We start from the raw sequence: 20,873 nt of genomic DNA, 5'->3' as shown, positions 1-20,873 counted from the left end.
AGAGAAAAAGAGAGAGATTGGGAGGCAAGTTGGCTGGCAGAGGAAGAAGGAAGTTGGTTGGGTTGGCAGAAGAGAAATGAGTGCACTAGTAAACTGAACTAGAACTTATTGGGGGGTTGATTTAGGGTGGATCTTCCTATTACTTTGGGGGAATAAAACAATTTTAGTGGAATTTATTTAGGGATGCTTTGGAAAAATTAATTAGCTTGTCTTCTGTGAAATGAGTATTCTTTTGGAGCAGGAAACTGTGGCTTAAAAGGAATAATTGTGTCTTGGGGCTCAGACACCATATCTGCCTTGTACTCAGGTGCCTGGGCAAGTCTTTTAATCTCACCAGCTTGCCTTTCTGTGAAAAGGTGAGCTGCTATGGCCAATCACATTTTGTGATTGGCCATAGCAGGCCTTTTGTCGTGGTGCACATCAAATTCCAAATGTGTCCATAGGGCCCCAAAGGTTGCAGATCCCAGGCTTTGTTGTAAGGCAAAGATCTCCAACTCCCTCAAATGACTCTCCCTTACTGCCTCTTCTGAAATACGATGACATGCTGATTGCAGTGTATATTCATTAGTTTTAGGATATACTCTGCCTCTGGTATAGAGGGTGGAAATGATAGATACGCATTTCTTCTTCTCTGAAATTGTAGGAAAGTAACTGCAAGGAGAACTGAGATTTCATTCTTTGCTACCGCTTCTATACTTCTAGAAACAGGTCATTTGTAGAAGCAGTTGCAGGGATTCACATGGCTATTTCTCTCACTTCATACCTCTCCAGAAGCAGCAGTTGCTCTGATATAGCTTTAACTGAGATTGTGCAGAAGAACAGCTTATGTGGTAAAGGAAAAAAGGAAGAAAACTTCATTTCCAGTTGTCAGCTATGAAAATAGATCACCAACTATAGACAGAACTTTCTGTAACCTGGATCCCATGGAATCCAAGCAGTTTAGGCATCTGTCAATTTGTCCATCTGTCAATTTGTCCAGATTATGTGAAGTTACACTGTAGCAAACATAACAGTACTAGGCAAGCCACTATATTAAAGCATCCTGATAATATTCTAATGTTTTAAAAATCCCCAAATGATGTCACAATGAACTGCCATGTCAGGAAAAAGGACGATGAGAAACATTATCTCCATGATCAGTATACAGGACACTACCCCATCCCTACTCTGATTTGCATATATACCTTCTAAAAATAATTTTGCAGTATCAGGTACAGGATTTCAGCCATTGCTCATAAATGCTGAGACCCTAAAAACCAAATACTGTGACTTCCTACACCACTATTTCTGGCAGAGAGATATGGAAATATTATTTTTACCAAATATATTAGACTTGATTGCTGTTGGGAGCAACATCTCCCCTGCCCCCCAACACATTTTGCAAAAAAAGTGTGGCATAATACTGTGGTTGTATGAATAATCTTTGAATACACCTGCCATCAACTTTCCTGTAATAACTTGATAGTTATTGTTTTTGCTTAAATGAAAGCCTGAAGTGAGGCTGTCAACCTAGGTTTGTCAGAAAAGTGCTGCTACTGGTCATTAAAGAATGCAACAGAACACAATAAAGACAGACCAGTGGTTCTCAAGCTCTTAGGCAGGTCCACTTGCAGATGGGTGTAAGATGCCTGGAGGGTGTGTGTGCAAAGTTTAGGAAAGAGAAATGATCCCACAGTAGGCAGAGTTAGAGGCTTTTTTTATTTATCAGCAAAGGTTTAGCAGTGCAGCTACCCAAACTGTTAACGGTGGAAGCTGCAGAGGCAGGGAACATGTAGGAGCTTTTGACCCCATTAGCACTTTCCCCTCCCCTTCTTCTCTAGCTACCTAGTTTTAGGAAGAAGTCTGGGATGCCCAGTTCTATTGCTCTTCCAGTGCTACGATTGGAGTAATACCATATGCACAGAGCACCAAACTGCATTTATGCAACTCTATAAGAGAGTCTGTGTGATCGCCTGCTAAAGAGATGGCTGCTGCTTAGAGAAGTGAAGGGTCAGAAAAAATGGGGAAAAAACTCAAAATGTTTCCTTCCAAGAACTGAGATGAGGGAAAACCTCAGAAATTGAAAAAAGTCTTACGAAACATTTTGTATTTCAGAAAGAGTGAAATGCTTTTTAAAGCAATGCTTTCAAAAAATATTTTCGTTGCACAGCCAATTCTCACTGATGCAAATCTTTAGATCCAAGATAAAAAGGAAGTAATGTTAGTGATAATAGCACTGCTACAGCATTTGACTGCGTTCCTGAACAAGTAATGCTATTAGGACTTGATGATGGAAAAACACTTTCAAATACTGCAGAATACAAAACACCTTGAGGTGTTTAATGCAGAAGCACAAACAGGGAGTTCACCAAGTATATTGCTCCTGATGTCAAGACTTTTATAGAACACAGCTTCAGCCTCCAGTTGCTTCTCACTTGCCTCAGAGTCCTCAAGTGAAAAAATTGATAATGTTTTGAAAATGCACACACCAAATCAAGTATATAAAAAAAGCTGTGATGGATGAGACCAGAGGCCTATCTAGTCAAGCATTCTGTTTCCACAGTGATTAACAAGATGCCTATAGGAATCCCACAAGCAGGACATGTGTGCAATAGCACCCTCCTGCTTGTGTTCTGCAGCTACTGGTAATGAGAGGCATGCTGTCCATGTCACCCTTTATTCATCCTTTTTCCAAGCTAAAAAGCTCCAGACACTGTAACCTTTCCTCATAGGGAAGTTGCTCCAGACCCTTGATAATTCTGGTTGCAAACTAACGTGTGAAAAAACTTGAGATGTCTGTTTCAGCCCATGCACTCAAAGTGAAATTTTAGAATAAGAAGTGATCAATTTTTCAGATGCTGATTCTTATTAGAAAAATAAATGGCTGTTTGTGCTAATACTTTCAAGGATATAGTATTTACTTAGATAATCAGGATATGAATCTAACTAAAAGGATGATTCATGTTGTCTATCTGTATTTGTCTGTGACAGCTGCTGCATACAATTATGAAATAACATTGAATTCTCCCTTCAAATCTGTTACCACGTGTAACTAAACATCCAAATTTATTGCTACCTAATTACCTTATAGGGAGTTCCTCTCAGGGGATGTTCCCACCAGCAGAATGAGGGGAGACACAACTTTGACCAAGTCTTCCTTCCTCCTGCAGCCCCTTGTGCCTCCCCAAGGCTGCTCTGGAGTGTTGGGGATTCCTCTGTAAAATGGGTGGGGGCTGCAGAGGGAGGGGGAATCACCAAAAATTCCCCCCTTCCGCAAGCAGATTCCTCCTCTGGATCTTGGTCCCACCTGTTAATGGAAGGAGCCCTTCCATTTGCAGAAGCTTAGTTAGGATCCAAACCATTCTCTTTTATTTATTATGCTGAAGCAAACATATGGTTGATATTAAACACTCCTGATGGGTGAGGGATGTTAAAAGTCACCCAGTCAAAACTGGTTTTCTATATGGGGATCAGACAAGTGAGAAAAACCTTTTACAGTTTATGAATATGGCCTTTGGGTAGCTCAAGGATTACACTTACTTCTCAATAAATATCCACAGGATTGGACTACACATTTCCAGTGTAACATTTTAAAATGCAATTCATTTATGATAGATTCCCATCTTAAGTTTTTTTCTTAAGCCTTTTTGTTTACCTCTGCTTCATTTGGACATGATTTTTGTTCCATTTTTAAGGGATTCTGTCTACTTTTATTAGCAGGTCTTCAATGATTAATCCATCAGCTAAATTAAATTGATTAAAATTTTTAACTTAAAAGTTGTCCCTGAGATTATTTAAAAAAAAAAAATTTGAATACAAGGACTTATAAAAACTGCGGATGGCAAGCAGTATCTTAAGAGGCATCTCCCCTTTTCTCTTGCATAGAATGCCTCTTATAACAGGCTGCCTGTATGACACATACATGCATCATCACAAAATTAAAGTAGTATGTTTCATGCTTCAGAACTATTATATGTAACTATATGCAAACTTCAATTGATTAATCAACTAATATTTCTTTAATTTGGTGACAGATCTAATTATTAATATTGCCCAAATGACTCTTCAACTAGCAAACACAGTACTAAAGAGCAGATGGGGAAGAAATATGCCTTAGGCCTCTGAATAATGAAGAAACCTGCTTCATGCTTCCTCTTTAGAGGAGGATCCAACTACATGAGACACAGGAGATCTGTGATTAGAGCTCCCAACATTTTTGTTTTTCCTTTTCCAGCCATTGGTAGCTCCAACTTTGATGTCCGGTTGCTGTCAGGGTTCCCCTTATGACCTGGACCCCCTGAGCAACTCCTTAAGGATTTCTTGCCTCCTTAAGAAGTTGCTCAGGGGGTCCAGATCATAAGGGGAACCCTGACATATGGTGGCAGTGGTGAGATTCTAACAAAGGTGAAATTTGGCAATCCAAAATATTTAAGGTTTTACCAATAGAGTTGACAAAGACTGAATTTTATTTTCAGGTCTGTGGATTAGGGAACAGATAGGCTAGCAAGATGAGCCAGTATCTGTCTATGAACAAAATTGCTCTGACTGAGCAATACAAAAAGGACAAGTTGCAATGGGAAGAAAAAACTGTGAAGGAGCTTAAAGTAATGCTGATCACACATGCAGCAACTGGTGTAGGGAGGCCCATAAGTCCTGCTGAGCCCTGAACAAAAGACTGGGAGCTCAAAGAAAAGGAACTGCAGATGTTGGCCACACAGGAGAAGGAAAACAAGCTGGAGCGGGAGCAGATCCAGCTGCAGGCTGAGCAACTGAAAGCTCAAGAAGAACAATGCAGACAAGAGGAAAAGATGCAACAGGATCAACGGAAAGCCCAAGTAGAACTACTGAAAGCCCCAAAGGAAGAACACAAAGCCCAAGAGGAACAACACAGACATGATGAAAAGATGGTGCAGCTGAGACAGGAGGAGCCAACCAGGGTCACCCCCAAGGACGTCTCAGCATACAGCCTAGGAGAAGACCCACAGGTGCTCCTGACCACCTTTGAACTTTGAACAGGTGGCACAGAAATGGGGACTACAGGAGGGTGAATATATGAAGTTTGTGCCTAATTTAATAAAAGGGGAGCTGGCAGAGATCTATAATAGCATGCCAGAGGGTGGGGCTGTTACCTATGCTCAGTATAAAGAAACAGCTTAAAAGGTTCAAGTTGGGTCCTGAGCACTTTAGAAAAAAGTTCAGAATGTTAGCTTCTCAACCTGGTAAAGCTAAGGTAGAATTTGGAACAAAGCTAAAAAACCTGTTACTGAAATGGGTAGAGGAAGCTAAGGCTGATAAAAGGGAAAAGGTGCTAGAATTAATGCCTGGATCAGTTTTATTTTCAGTTACTCAGGGAAATAAAGCTGAAGGTTAAGGATAAAGATTCTGACAATATAAGCCAAGCTGCTGAAATGGCTGACAAACTGATTGGAAACTGGGAAGGTTTGGGCCCAAGGTTGGAGTCTGGAAAGAAAGGGGGGAAGGGAGAACCCCCAGTCAAAAATGAGTTTTTAAAACCTCCAAAGGATTCTTCTTACCCCATAGATAGAGCCTGCTATTCACGTGGCCAGACAGGCCATATCAAGAGCAATTGCCCCAGGTTACAAATCCCTTTGCCTGCTAAAATGAGTGTTCCCAAACAGGAACAACACAAGTCCCAAGGTATAGCAAGTGTGAAACAGTCCTATAATTGTGGGTTTGTGATTTCTAACTGTGAAGAGGTTCATAATAATTTTAAAGAACCTTTTGGTGTTAAGGACAAGATCATTATCACTATGCTGGATTGTGGAGCGGATTGTTCTTTAACCCGAGCTGATTTGGTGTGACCTGAAGATCTAGCACCAGGAAGATACACAGAAATTCAAGAAGTGAAGGGCCCATCTTTTGATGTCCCAGTGGCAAGGTGATCCATAGAATGGAAGAGATGGTGAAGGTTGTATGAGGTTGGTGTAATGGAACTTCAAGCCCAATTTGCCCCTATCATTGTGGGAAAAGACATAATGGGTCCAGATGCTCAAATATGGGTGGTGACTAGCAGTCAAAAGAAAAGGGGGGGGGGCAGGAAAAATTATTCTGGAACAAGGAAAAGAACTAGAAAAACAACCTATATTGATCCCCAGGGGATTAAACCAAACCCCAAAACCTCCCAAGGAAGAAGCAAAAGCAGTCCTAGAAGAGGCACAACAAGCCCCTAAGGAATCTACAGACTATAACCCCAGTCGAATAACTAAGGGACGTGGTTCTGTAGAGGAGAAGGTTCTAGAGACCCAAGTTTCTGACTTAGGAGGAATGGAGGAGTTCAAGCAGGAAGTCCTCAGTGATCCTACTTTGGAACCTTTAAGAAGAATTGCTCTCTCTCAAGAGGTGCCTTTTTCTCAGGAAAAAGGAGCAGGTTATTTGGAACAAAGGGTTGCTGTATAGATTCTGGTTGCCAAGGCCCCAAGAGCAAAACTGGGAGACCATAAAACAATTCACGGTACCTTAGAAATTCCAGCTAAAGTTACTGAAATTAGCGCATGTGCAGGACATTTGAGGAAAAAAAGACTAAACAAAGGTTAATGGCAAATTTCTTCTGGCCTAGTATTGCCGAACAGGTAGCTGAATATTGCAGGTGAAACCTGTCAGCTTGTGGGGAAACAAGGCACCAAGGTAAAGCCTCACTGCAACCTCTGCCTGTCATAGAAGATTTTTCAGGGTGGGAATGGACGTAGTGGGTACCTTCAATAAATCCACATGCAGAGGAAGAAAATACATCCTCACAGAGGTAGATTTTGCCACAAGGTATCCAGAAGCTGTGGCACTAGCCTCTATAGATGCCCAATCTGTAGCTCAGGATTTCCCTCAGAGATTTTGTCAGATTGTGAAACAATTTTTCTCTCTGAGATAACGGAATGTCTGTGGAAGTATTGTGGGGTAAATGCTCGAAAGCTAGTGCTGATCACCCCCAATGCAACGGACTGATGGAGAGATTTAATGCTATCCTTAACGGAATGATTAAAGCTTATATAAACACACACTCTAATGACTGGGATGACAAACTACAATAACTACTCTTTGCTTATAGAGAAGTTCCCTAGGAGTCAACAGGATTCTCACCCTTTGAGCTATTGTATGGCAGAAGAGTGAGAGGCCCTCTTGATCTCCTAAAAGAAAACTGGGAAGGTAAACTGGTGGAAATCAAAACTTCTGTAGTGGACTATGTGCTGAAACTCAGACAAACCCTAGATACTTTCTGTAAACTGGTTCAAACAAATGTAACAAAGGCCAAGGAGGTGCAAAAGTTCTGGTATGATCAAACAGCATGCTTCAGAATATTTGAGGTGGGGGATCAAGTAATGATCTTTCTTGCCCTGTGCGAAGACAAGCTCAAAGCTGCTTGGGAAGGCCCCTATGTAATCAGACAGTTGGATGACTTGACATATGTGGTGGTTAAGGAAAGGTCTGAGAAAAAGCCAAAAGTGGTGCATGTAAATATGATAAAGCCATATTATACAAGAGATGGAGTGGTTTTATGGGTACACAGGGTACCTGATGAAGATGTGGAGCAAGAGGTGAGAAATGGCCATATAACACCTTTATGGGACAAGACTGAAGCTATTAAAAGCTGGGACATAACTAAAACCAAGAAACAGGTTAGGACATTCTTGGGACTTGCTGGGTATTATAGGAAATTTGTACCTCATTTTGGTGAAATTGCTAGCCCTTTGCCTGATTTAAGAAGGAAATGTAAACCTGATAAGAGCGTGTGGACTGCTGAATGTCAAGAAGCATTTGAGAAACTGAAAAACATTTTAATTTCAAGGCCTGTTTTAAAGGTACCTGAGTTTGGAAAGACAATTATTGTAGCCACAGATGCTTCAGAAACTGGCACTGGAACTGTGTTACTACAGGAACATGACTCTGTCAAACACCCAGCAACTTACCTGTGTATGAAACTCTTGACAAGAGAAAGAAACTTGTCCACCATCCAGAAGGAAGGTTTGGCAGTGGTGTGGGCTCTGGACAAGCTCAAATCCTACATTTTTGGACAAGAATTTACTTTATGGACTGATCACCATGACTTGCATTGGATACAGACTATGCAAGATACCTACTCAAAGCTCCACAGGTGGTTCTGGAAGTTACAGGAATTCCAGATGAAAATTGAACATGTTCGAGGGGAAGAGAACATTATTCCTAATGCTCTTTTATGGAAGTAAAGACTGTTTAGTTGCCTTCTGTTAAGTTGGATGTTTCACAATACTCCTTAGTCAAGAAAAATTGTTCCACTTTAAAAATAGAGGGAGGAAGATGTGAAGGTTTGAGGCCTACAGAAACAAAAGGGAAAAACGGTCAGGCTTAGAGGCCTGGAGTTTTCTGTTGGGAAGGGGTAACCCTGAGGGAAGTACAGTCAGGACCAGAAATATTGGAACAAGGATAACTGTTTTGGCAGTTGGCCTCTGTACACCATCACACTGAAGTTGAAAGGAAACACACCCAGATGGGAGCAAAGTCAGGACTTTCAGCTGTAATTCCAGGGGTTTGACAAAAGTGGGGCACTACCCATTCAGGAAGGACAGCCAGTGGCATACACACACACCCATCGTTGGTGGCTCATAAGTAATGGAACAAATGGCTGACAAGCAGCTGCATGGCTAGGTGTGGCCTGTTTCCTGGGTACCCCATGACCAATCAAGCAGGTAAAAGGCCTCGAGGTGGTTCTGAGTGTTACATTTGCATTTGGTAGCTGTTCACTGGAACTCCCAACATGAGGTCCAAAGAGGTGTCCATGCGAGTGAAGGAGGCCATCATTAGGCTGAGGAAACAACATAAACCCATCAGAGAGATAGCAAAAACATTGGGAGTGGCCAACACAACAGTTTGGAACATCCTGAAAAAGAAGGAATTAACTGGCAAGCTCAGCAACAGCAAAAGGCCTGGCAGACCACGGAAGACAACTAAAGTGGATGACCGCAGAATTCTGCTCATGGTGAAGAGGAACCCTTTCACAACATCTAGCCAGGTCAAGAACGCTCATGAGGTTGTAGGCATGTCATTGTCAACATCTACAGTCAAGAGATGGCTTTATGAATGTAAATACAGAGGCTTCACAACAAGGTGCAAACCACTGGTAATGCTCAAGAACAGACAGGCCAGATTAGCCTTTGCCAGCAAACACCCAAAAAAGCCTGCCCAGTTCTGGAATAAGATTCTTTGGACTGATGAAACCAAAATTAACTTGTGCCAGAATGATGGGAAGAGAAAAGTATGGAGAAGGAAAGGACCAGCTCATGATCCAAAGCATACCACATCATCTGTCAAACATGGTGGAGGCAGTCTTATGGCATGGGCATGTATGGCTGCCAATGGAACCGGGTCACTGGTGTTTCTTGATGACCTGACTGCTGATAAAAGCAGCAGGATGAATTCTGAAGTGTATAGGGCTATACTTTCTGCTCAGATTCAGCCAAATGCTGCCAAACTGATAGGACGCCGCTTCATATTGCAGATGGATAATGATCCAAAACATACAGCAAAAGCTTCCCAAGAGTTTCTCCAGGCAAAGAAGTGGGATGTTCTTCAATGGCCAAGTCAGTCACCTGATCTCAACCCAGTAGAGCATTCTTTTCACTTACTGAAGACAAGACTGAAGGCAGAAAGACCCACAAACAAGCAGCAGCTGAAGGCAGCTACAGTAAAGGTCTGGAAAGCATCTTGAGGGAGGAAACTCAGCATTTGGTCATGTCCATGGGTTCCAGACTTCAGGCAGTCATTGACTGCAAAGGATTTTCATCCAGGTATTAAAGGCGACCCTTAAGTTTGAAATGATGTTGGTTTGTTCCATTACTTATGAGCCCCTAATGATGGGTGTGTGTGTATGCCACTGGCTGTCCTTCCTGAATGGTTAATGCCCCACTTTTGTCAATCCCCTTGAATTACAGCTGAAAGTCCTGCCTTTGCTCCCATCTGGGTGTGTTTCCTTTCAACTTCAATGTGGTGGTGTACAGAGGGCAACTGCCAAAACAGTTATCCTTGTTCCAATATTTCTGGTCCTGACTGTAGTTTCATTCCTCCAGTTAAGTGTCAGTTTCATCTCGCCACTTAAGTTTCATTTCTTCAGATTTGAAGCAGTACTTTTGGTTTTGAGGGAGGAAGGTATATAAAGAGAGAGAGAGAGAGAGCCAGTAAGAGCAGAGACAGCCAGAGCCTGAAATGAGTGCAGAGTCTGAAGAGTGAGCAGGAAGAAGCAGCCTTGAAAAGTCCAAGGACAGCTGGGGTAAAGGAACTTGCATTTTGCAACTTTTATTTTCTTTTAATGCCTTTTGTATCACTCAGCTCTATTGTGTAAATACCTTTAGTTGTGATTTCTAGCTTTAAATTTACCAGTAAATTGTTGTGGTTAAATCCTGTGTCTGGTGTGTCAATCACCCCTCATCTACCGCCTAACCCCCACATTATTGGGAAAGGATTAAAAGAAGGAAGGTGGGACTCTTAAGGAGGCAAAAGATCCTTAAGGAGTTGCTCAGGGGGACCAGTCACAAGTAGAACCTTGACAGGGGCATTGAAAGATAAAACAGTGGTTTCCAATTCTGGTTGGGAGGTCATACAAACCTATTCTGGTTTGTGGGGCATGGAAACTGATTTGGATGAAACAGCTATAGTTCATACTAAACAAGAAGGAAGTCAGGGATAGAACTGGAGAACACAAAGAGAGGGGGAGAATGGAGCACATAAGCCCAAGGGCTCATTCATGTAACACCAAACCATGATTTGGCACTTCATGCACACCAAGGGCAGTAACCAATCCTGCCTGATCACACACAGGGCCCATCACCACTTTTGTTCTGTGTGCAGCCAGTCCTGCCAATTCCACTGCACAAATGGCCCCCGTTGCTTGCGGAACTGTGATCTGACGCTTCTGTGGGCAAGCCCCCAAATGAGCATTTCCGCTTGTTTCTGGAAGGGAACAGGCTGGTGGAACTCCCTTATGCGATCTCCGCCGACCTGCCCCATTCCAGAAATGAGTATTTCTGCTCATTTTGGGTTGCTCCCAAAAGCGCAAGTGGTGGGGGCTGTTTGAGCAACACAATCAGTGGGACTGGCTGCACACTGTTGGAAACTGCCCCAAGCTTTTATCAGTAACTCTCCTGAGAGGCTCAGAATTTCTCCTATTTCAAGTTGTAACTAAAGTTGGAGTTACACTAGGCTACTACAGGGTAGTAGAGACATTTCTAAAAGGCAGTTCTAGTTTTTAACTCGGGGCAAAATGCTTCAGTAAATAAACCTTCATATTATTTTTTTAAATTGCTTCTAGAGAATAAATAGCGTGATCTGCACCCAAATGTTGCAGTGTGTCCTTACCCACTAACAGGAGTGCTTTTATTCAGGGTTCTAACCAGTCAACCATGCCTGCCTTCAGGAAACTATAAGCTGAAGACAGATGGAGGATAAAGCTATCAATAGCTACTAAGCATGGTGGCTATATATTACCTCCAGTATAGGAGGCAGCACACCCCTGTATACTAGTTGTTGGGGAACATGAGCAGAAGGGTGCTATCACACTCTTGTCCTTCTTGTGGGCTTCCCACAGGCAGCTGGTTGGCCACTGTAGGAAGAGAATGCTGGACTGGATAGGCCTTTGTTCTCATTCAGCGTGGCTCTTCTTACATTCTTAAGCAGTAAGAGGCTCAAAGCAGGCCAATTCACTCCACTCCTCTGTGGCCTGGATTCACACTTTTCTTTTCCAACAGCAACATCCCGTATTTGGGGGTGGTGGTGTCATCAGCTCCCTTCTTTGCAGATCTTCAGGAAAAGCCCTAAAGACTACCTGTTTTGCTGGCATTTACTTAATATTTGGGCTGGTGGTTTTCTTTGTAATCACTGTTTTTACTGGATTTCATTGTCTTATATTGTTTCTTTTATCTTGTATGTGGCCTTGGGAAGATTTCACCTTAAAGGTGGCCTAAACATTTTAAATAAATAAATATTAACACTCAACATTCTTTGGCTTCTGGACGCTACTGAGCATGCTCAGTCCTCATTGGGCTCTCTTTTTTTTTTGAGGGAGGGCTGCCCCCTTTAGTTACTTTAAAAAAACGTATTTTGCACCTTTGCATACCTCAGGGTTCACCTGTGCGTTTGCATGCCACCCTCCTGTTTCTCAGTAGCTCCATTGTGGCTCTAACCCCATCTGTACTCAACCATCTACATTCACTATTAGAGGGATAGATTAATGCATGCAACATAACAAAATTTTATTAAAAGTTCGTACCTTTATAAATAAGGCTATAGTTTTCAGTCTACAATGTTTAGACATCAATCCTGGAAACAGTTTGCACAATAACAGAAATAACATCTTAGAAAGATCCACTGATATGACAAAGGAATTGCAGTGTTTTTCATCCTGTGTGTTGGGAGAATATGGAGAAATATCTTCAAGACTCCAGTCCTAAACACATTGTTGAGCATATATCCTATGGGCCTCTTCAACTACTATAGATTACCTACACAGACAGCACTTCCCCATAGGAACAACCACGTAAAAAGCATGAATGATAGCCAATATTTATCTATTATGTATTCTATCCTTCCTCCAACCAGGACAGGGCAGCTTATATGGCTGGAGTGGGTAACTGCAGGTTCTCCAGATGCTGTTTGGCCAAGTCTTATCAGATCCATCCAGCGTAGTCAATTATCAGGGGTGATGGGAGTTGTAATCAAACTATACCTGGAGGGTTAGAGATTCCTGCTATCACATTTTATCCTCCTAATAACCCCTGTGAGGAAAGTTAGAATGAGAGACTGTACTTAGACCAAGTTCACTCAGTGAGATTCCTGAATAAGTAAGCATTTGGACCCAAATTTAACCCCAATATCAATTCATTACACCACAGAGGCTCTGTAATTATGTTTATCTTATTGCCCACTTACACCTTCACATGCATGTTACACCTTCACATGCATGAAAAAAATAAGTCATACATACCAACAGGGTTTTTGTTGAGAACTAGCATTTTTATCTATACCACAAGGATTTCTGGATGCTTCTCCTAGTTTATCTACATATTTATTAGATATATAGTTGGTAATATTTTCTCATAGTCTTAAAGCTCAAGCGGTGATATTTTACCACATACAGGTCCTGTCTGTGATGCTCTTCAGTGTAGAGCATCACAGACAGAGTAAAGTGCACTGTGAAGTGATGCTTTAGCATAACACCCCAGTACTAAAACACATTTAGTAAACACATTTAACTGGCTTTCAAAGGAACTTGTTCGCATTTAAGTGTGCAAAGGTGCAAAGTGTTAAACACCCATGGTTGTGGAATACTTGATTTCTCAAGGTTGTGCACTTATCATTTATTATTATAAATGATAAGTTATTTAAATGATAAGTTAGTTAGTGCACTTATTATTATTTGCACTTAAGGTGCAAGCATCAGGAACTGAGCTACCTAGTCAGAGGAAATGACTTCTGGAGAGATTTGAGACTGAGCCCAGAAACTTTTCGGTAGAGACATTCAGCAGTGCAGTTTTACTGAAGTAGTTACTTGACTTCCAGAGAATGATTATCTCACTCCTTTTCTGAATCGGGAAGTGCCCTTGAACGAGGTGAGCAAGAAGCAAATTTCACCCAATCTTTTCCTCTCTTCTCACACGCACCTAAAGTACCCTCAGGCGGAGCAACTAATATCCCTCCTTTCCTACTGTTGACGCACTGTCCATCACCCTTCTTCACTCATCAGCAGACCTCACCCCCCACACCGGTTACATGACAGGAAAATCTATCAAGGCCCATGGGGAGGACGGAAGAGAGAACGTACTCACTTCCTTCCTAGTAACAATGAGCTGGTAGAAGTCCTTGCTAGGCGCCGGGGCCTGTCCTCGCGCCTCGAACAAAGTATCTGCGAGGAGGGACGCCATTTTAGGACGCCAGCAGCCAGTCGCTATAGCAACCAGGAAGGGGCGGGCGTACGGAGAGGTCACTGGAAGCCCAGCCCCCCCTCTTAAAGGAGACAGCCAGCTCTCAGTGCTTGAAGTCGACGGAGCTTCGCCGCCGTAACGACGGGAAGAGGCTCCCTGAATCGCCACGTTTGGGAGGTGGGGGTGAAACCGCCCACGGGGGCGCCACTAGTGGTTTCGCTGACCCCGAGGGGGGTAACGCTTGCGCGCACCCCGAGGGTGACGACCCCAGCGGAGGGATACCTCTTTTTCAGCCAAGGAACGTCTGAGACAAGCGGAGGGGGACGAGAAGGATAGAACTGCCGCCGATCCTTGAGGGGGGGGGGCTGCTGGCTCCGCGGCAGGGAGCGCCAAGGCGGGCAGGAGGAGAACACCCGCTGCTGGCGAGGGGGGGGGAGAGCGGGGGCCCCGGGCCCCTTTGGGGGTAAAGTAGTCCCCGGCCTCCCCCTACGCCGCTGGAGGGGGTACGGCAGCGGAGGCAGACGGCGCACTGATCGGTGCTGCGGTTTCAGCTGATAATTGAAGGGAAGAGGCGCCGGGCAGGACAGAAAAGGAGCCGGAGCCACCAGGGAGGCACGGAGCGCTTTTGCGGAGGCCGCGTCGGGACAAACTAGGTACTGTGAGAATATGTGGGGCGGTGGGGGTGGCTTGTTTTTCTCCGTGAAGGTTTCTGTGGGAGTAAGAAGCATCTCTTATTTTCTTCCTCCCTCCCTCGCTGGGGGCAAAAGTGGGGGATGGGGGAAGGAGGAGGAAGGGGCTGTTCCGTAGAACATGACAGAAGAGATTTGTGGTGAGGTAGTCCTGGGCCGGGAGGTGGGGTAGAAGAGAAGAGGTGGGGGGGGGGAGGAGGTGCCTGTATGGTGGCTTGAGGCCTTTAAAAGGCTTGAGGAAGTACTCGCCGCCAAAGAAGGCCTTTTGTATTTGGGGTGGGGAGTGCTAAAGACAAGGGTTTTCCCCATAAGAAAAGGAGTGGAGAAGGTAGGGTGGCAGAAATGGAGCTGACAAAATGGCCAAACGGCGGCTTGAAGCTTATCGTGATTCAGCCCTTCCCTTCTTTTTCTTTCCCTCTCCCTCTCCCGCGAGCCCCGGTCTGTTAATGGAGTGAATCTGAACCCCATATTTAGGGCTGGTTTCGCAGTAGTACAGAATGCATATACTATCTCCACCCTCCCCTTTGCGGCTTGGGCCTACCCGAACCCCTTCCCCACCCCCTCCCGGTTAAGATTGGCTTTCTGGCTTGTGTGGCTGCTAAATACAAAAGGACGGTGTCAGTGTTGACACTGCACCCGATTTGTATTCGGCCCTGCTTCGTATTTCCCCAGACCTCTCGCTAGTCATTATTTCCCCCGGAGCCTGTGTTATGCCCCCCCCCCCCCCGAAAGGAACTGCTGAGCCCCCTTGAATACACTTAGGGACGGGGGAAAAACTGTCCTTTTTAACCAAACAACAACGACGACAACAATACCAAAATGCTAAATGATCAGTAGCCTCCATATTGGCCTGGCTTTTGGGGCCCGAGGGAGGGGGGGGGGGAATCGTACTCTACTAAACCAAAAAAGAGAGGTGCTTGTAATCGGGCCCCTTTCGGTATTGAATCCCAATACCGGAGCTGATTGTTCTTCACCCCTGTAATTTTAGAGCTGGGTTGTGTTGCTGGTGTTTTCGAGACGAAACTAGCTTAGCTTGAGGCTTGTTTGCATAACGCGTCGTATTTAGACATTCACATTCTTCTCTTCTTCCCATCCGTGCCCTTCCCGCACGATAGCTTTTGAGTATCTGCCGTCTAGTACGGGGCTAACATTCAAACTGATCTCGGGGCTTTTGCCAGCCTTGCAGGCCGAGCTGCCTGCTGCACAACTTTTATTGTTCCTTCCTCCTAATGCCCAGTCCTGCCGCGGTGGGGGTGTTCTTCGCAGTAGGGTTTTAAAGGCATCAGGAATTTGAAAAAGTTTAGATTAGGAACAAGGAAACATTAGGGCGGGGAGAGTGGAAAGTTTTATCAAGGGCTTTAGGGAAAAACATCGATGTATGGAACAAAGGTCCTGTCTGTATTACAGAGGCCTACATACTAGGCCTGACTATGTCGCATTTACACAGGGGAAAGAAATAAGAGCTTGGTATTGGTCTAAATGTATTCAGTGTCTGGCATGCATTTCAGAAACGCTTCTAGAATTTGTTCATTTGGATTTCAGGATCGCTTTGATAATGAAACCATGTTCTAATAATTCCACTTTGGGTTTTCTTAATTTAAGCAGTCATTTTCTTCATATTCTTACTCATTTTCATCAGCAGTATTGATCTGATATAGATTTAAGACCACATCCCATTCTCTTGACAAAGTGATTTTCCTAACTATGCCTTCATGTAGATACTGACTCTTGTGACAGTGTCCGGTCTGTCAAAGTTTTTTTTAAAGGTGGATTGAAGGGAAATGCTGCTAGATAATTTGCAGTAAAGGGGAGGAATGTTACACAGCAATCTGTATTGAAGACGTCTTCAAAACAAGACTTGAGAGAAGTTATTTTCCCTACTGGCATATATGTACAATATAAACAGATGTTAACAGAAATCTTGCCTTCAGAAGCTTTTGTTGGTTTATTGTCTAACAAAATTGCATTTCAAAATTTGATCTTTTTCTATGATATTTCATCTTCATGAGCTGTTTTTAATACAGACTTCTTCTGAAGAAAGGCAACCAATCAATTCAGTAATAACTTTGAGAATACTTAAATTTAGGAAGAGTTTAGAACAGTATATCTTGAACACTGAATATATATATATTCAATCAGTCAGTTTATTTGAGAACCTCAATTAACTTAACTGTACCTTTAAAAGATGACATGCAGCTAAACTATCTTGGTGCTCAGTATTTATAAATTAAGGCTGCTATTCTGTGCCTTTGGGAGTGTGCTCCATATAAACCAGAGGGACTTGCTTTTGGTTAGGATTGGGCTGTTATCTGTGCTATTTCTTCAACATAGTTTTAAAAATCTTAATCACACTTGCTTTTCTAAAGTGTGAACAGCTTGATTCCTTTTCCTGTCTTTGCTTTTGAGGTATGAGGAATAGAAGGCACTTGGTCCTTAGCACAGTCACTTCATACAAGGCTACTATGAGCCAACAGGTGCTACTGTTCTTTCTGTGTTGTGAAAGTTTTCTGTGCCTTTTCTTCCAGGTTTCCTCTGCCTCCACTCTGCCTGTTCTGTCTACTATTGCCACATGCACACACCAGTTAAATGCTGCACAAAGTAAGAATGGCAACCAACTAGAAGGCTGCTGTTGGTTGGTTCTTCCAAGTGTAGGAGCCTCATCCTCTAAATACATAAGAACTATTGAAGATGGGTAAGGCACTGGGGATGAGGCACTTGGTGAAAAATAATAATAGTTATGGAGTAATTTGAAAAGTATGGAAAGTGTAACAAGGTGATTGCTCATTTTTAGTAGCTATTACATGCCTGGATTTAATAAATGGGGTTAGTGTTACAGGCTATAGTGTTCTAGGTCTGGGAATATCTTGGGTGCCTTGTTACCTTGCTGTGTAAATGTTTTGATGGTGCCAAGAACTGGAAATACTGTTCAACTTGGATTAAATATTTGTCTGCTATATGCTTTGGAACAGTGGGGAGGTATTTCTGATAGAGTCAGATCGTGACATGGGGCAGTGAGGAGGTTGTAAAAAGACTTAAGTAAGTTTCTTGCACCTGTAATCTCTCTTTTTTGTGCTTGTAATAAAAGGACACTCTAAAATGGATAGCTTTCACCAAGGCTCTAAAAGAGCAGAGACATGAATGAAAAGGCCATTCTCGTATATAACCTTGCTGTTTCTTCAACTAGAAGAAGCTACTTTAAGTTAAAGCATGCACAGCAAATTTCAAGATGCTTAACCTTAAGGAGCTGTTTAGTATACCTGTACAGCTGTAGTTTAGCTAGAGCCCTAAAACTATTTAGGATATTATAGGGCAGATAACTCTTGAACTCTCACAAGAAGAGCATCTCTAAACCACAGACATGAACTATTTCATAACCATTTCCTCTTCTTAGGGAACCTAGGCACTATAATTCTCTGCATAGTGTGATTGAGATTTGAGCACCCAATCAAAACATTCTTCATGCCATTGCCAAACTACAATAACCAAGGCTCCTTCGATAAAACCATGAGTTATACTACAATTGCTGTAAACCAATAATATGCCTTAAGCCAGCCTTCACCAACCTGGTATTCTTGAGATATTTTGGCGTATAACTCCCGTCAGCTCCTGCAATGGGAAATGGTCTTGGATGATAAGAGTTGTAGTCCAGAGCATCTGAAGGCCACTGGGATGGGGGAAGCCTGCCTTAAGCCAACAGTTACATTGAATTGGACTTATTTGATATGTTAAATGCTATTACTATTGGAATTTGAGTGAGCAGTTGAGTAGCTACTGTGTTGTGGTGTTAATGGCACAATAGACTTAAGGTAAACCTCAGTGCAAGTAGCTTGAACCCTGTGGTCCTTCTGGAGTCCACCTGGACTTGAGCCTTCAGTGTATTGGCTCCTGCTCTGTGGAACTCCCTGCTTGTTGATGTCAGGTAGGCACCAATGTCGTTTTGTATATGGCATCTGCTGAAGATGTTCTTCTTTAAACAAGCCTTCCCTGACTGATCATCCATGGCTTTCTTAGTATAATTTGGGTTTAGATATTTTAGTTCTGTATTTTTATTCTTTTTTCTTTTTTATTGTTCACTGCTTGGGAATCTTATTAGCTATAGACCAGTATATAAATCTTGTAAATAACCAAATGTCAATGAATCAAGTGTTAAACTCAAATGTCATATCTTTAGAGGCAGAGCACTGTAGTGGTGGTTAATTGGCTAAGAATCTGGGCCTTAATCTTCTATGCAACGGATAATAAGCTAGTGCCCATATGCTAGAGCTGGCTTCCAAGCAATATGATCTAGTCATTGGTTAACCCTAACAACTACTAATCAAGATATGGTAAGAATTTTACTAAGCTTTTCACAAGAGGTATGTCTCATAGGAATGTTAAGATTGCCTTGCCAGGGTTAGTGATGTGGGTTTTCTCCAGTTCTAAATTTTCCAGATTTTTCTATAAAATTTCTCAAAAGATTCCTATGCAAATTAGGTTAATTTTCATTAGAGTTTGTTTATGCTCTAGAGTGGGTAGGGGCATCACATGGTCCGTGGGCTGCATGCGGCCCCCACTGCTACACTGCTGAACTTGATGATGGCCAATTTTAGTGTTAACAGAGTGCTAAAAATGTCAAATTTAGCTTTAGGGCATTTAGAACATGTGACCCTTTCAGCTGCTGAACTTCAATGGCAAACTAGGGTAGTGGTGATTCCCCCCACCTCCCTGGTGCTCCATAGAGCATGATCTGCAGGGGGGTGTCTTGTGGTGAAAATGGGCCTTGGACCCCCCTGAAGTTGCTCATCCCTGTCCTAGAGAGCTATCCAATTTAGCATGCTAATTTTACTTGTATTTAGTAAACAGTAAAGCTAAAAATAATACCTTTGTTATTTTTTTATCCCAATACACCAATAGTATTTGACCTGAAATATTTAAGGGGAAAATTAAAAGCACAGTTAATGTGATATAAATGTTGTTTTTATGTAGAATTCCTATTGCAATACTTGCAACATTTTAAAGACAATGTAAGTACTTCCCTTGTAAAGTTTAAATTTAAGAAAAAACAAAGGTACTGAAAACCACTGACATACTAATAAATTTTTGCACCCCAAAGGACTGTGCATGATATGTGAACTCATTTACAACTTCCTAATTGCCAAACTTGCCTTAATTCATTATTTCTAATAAACTTATGAAATAGACAATTTTAGGCAGGAAAATAAAGCATTGGAAAATTCTCCATTCCACATTACTGGCCAGAGTGGCTATGAAATAGCAAAGAATTGTTGCTGACAATTTGCTTCTGTAGTTCTTCTGTCCCCCTAATCAATGACCTCATGCCAGTTGAGCATATGTACTCCTTACCTATGATGCCCTAAATACTAATTGATGCCAGCTGTCACTTGACTGGTCAAAAAAGATTGTCCATATTGGTCAATATTTTTAAAACATTAACGTGAGAACAGAAAAAGAGATAATCGACAGGTTCAGTACATATGATAATAATAATAAAAAATCAAACGAACAAGGTGTTTTTTAAATGCAGGGTTTTGTTTTCTTGTTTCTTGAATTCTACTTCCTCCCAAGGAGCTGAGTCAAGGTGGTGTACATGTTTTCCCTCCCCCATTTTTATCAACCCTGTGAAGTAGGTAACGCTATGTGTGACGAGTCCAATGTTGCATAATTTCATGGTTGAGTGTGGATTTGAACCTGAATCTCCCTTATCTGGTCAGACACTCTACTAGTCAGTGGTCTTTGCTGCTGATGCCTGATTCACTTCCTATTTGGAGTTGCTGAAAGTTTCACAGGAAATATTTCTGATGAAGTGGACTATACTCCATGAAAGCTCAGTCCATAAGAAACTTAATTAGCCTTTTAGGTGGCAAGAGACTTCATTTTTGCTGCAACAGACTAACATAGTTACCCCTCTGAAAGAAAACACTTGTAATCCTGGGATAGCACTAAACAGAATTATTTATGGGGGAGTGTTTGACAGAGGTTTTGGGACTTGGTCACCTCCAGCCAAACCTGAGAGAAGCTGCTTTAATATTTCCCTGCTTTTGAACTTCCTTAAATCATCTGGTTGGCTCCAGCTGCTCCAACAGTGCTTGTCTATATGGTTTAGTCAGCCTAGAAATGATTTCTTTACCCTTTTAGCTTTGACAGTGCCACTGTATCAGGCCCCTAGACCATTTACTGGGGTTGTCAACTTGTAAAAATTTCTGTGCACACCTGTAATCAAGATTAGTTCTTCATTGGCTGTTTTAATTTAATCAAATGTAGTCTTGTGGTGAACAAGGCATGATAAAATACCAGTTAAACCCGATTA

The 20,873-nt window shown here is 42.5% G+C and overlaps 2 protein-coding genes across 5 annotated transcripts in view; one reads left to right on the top strand and one right to left on the bottom strand.

Moving 5' to 3' along the window:
• The window catches only part of FBXO36 (F-box protein 36), a 74,719-nt gene extending 60,834 nt beyond the window's left edge, over positions 1–13,885 (bottom strand). Inside the window, exon 1 of the mRNA XM_084847170.1 lies at positions 13,782–13,885. Coding sequence (XP_084703296.1) covers positions 13,782–13,877 — 96 coding nt within the window. The 5' untranslated portion in view covers positions 13,878–13,885. The remainder of the gene's footprint in view (positions 1–13,781) is intronic.
• Positions 13,886–13,989: 104 nt separating this feature from the next.
• The window catches only part of TRIP12 (thyroid hormone receptor interactor 12), a 121,666-nt gene continuing 114,782 nt past the window's right edge, over positions 13,990–20,873 (top strand). For 2 of the 4 annotated variants that reach the window (XM_084847167.1, XM_084847164.1), the window contains exon 1: positions 13,996–14,530. The gene's annotated coding sequence lies outside the window, so the exon portion shown is untranslated. Of the gene's footprint in view, positions 14,531–14,719; positions 14,895–20,873 lie in introns of those variants that run through there. The other 2 variants (XM_084847166.1, XM_084847165.1) reach the window with 2 other exon arrangements.

This window comes from Heloderma suspectum, chromosome 3, assembly GCF_057233095.1.
Source record: "Heloderma suspectum isolate Gila_16-S chromosome 3, 16-S_ref, whole genome shotgun sequence".
Classification (NCBI taxonomy): Eukaryota; Metazoa; Chordata; class Lepidosauria; order Squamata; family Helodermatidae; genus Heloderma; species Heloderma suspectum.
This window is presented reverse-complemented; position numbering and strand designations above follow the sequence as displayed.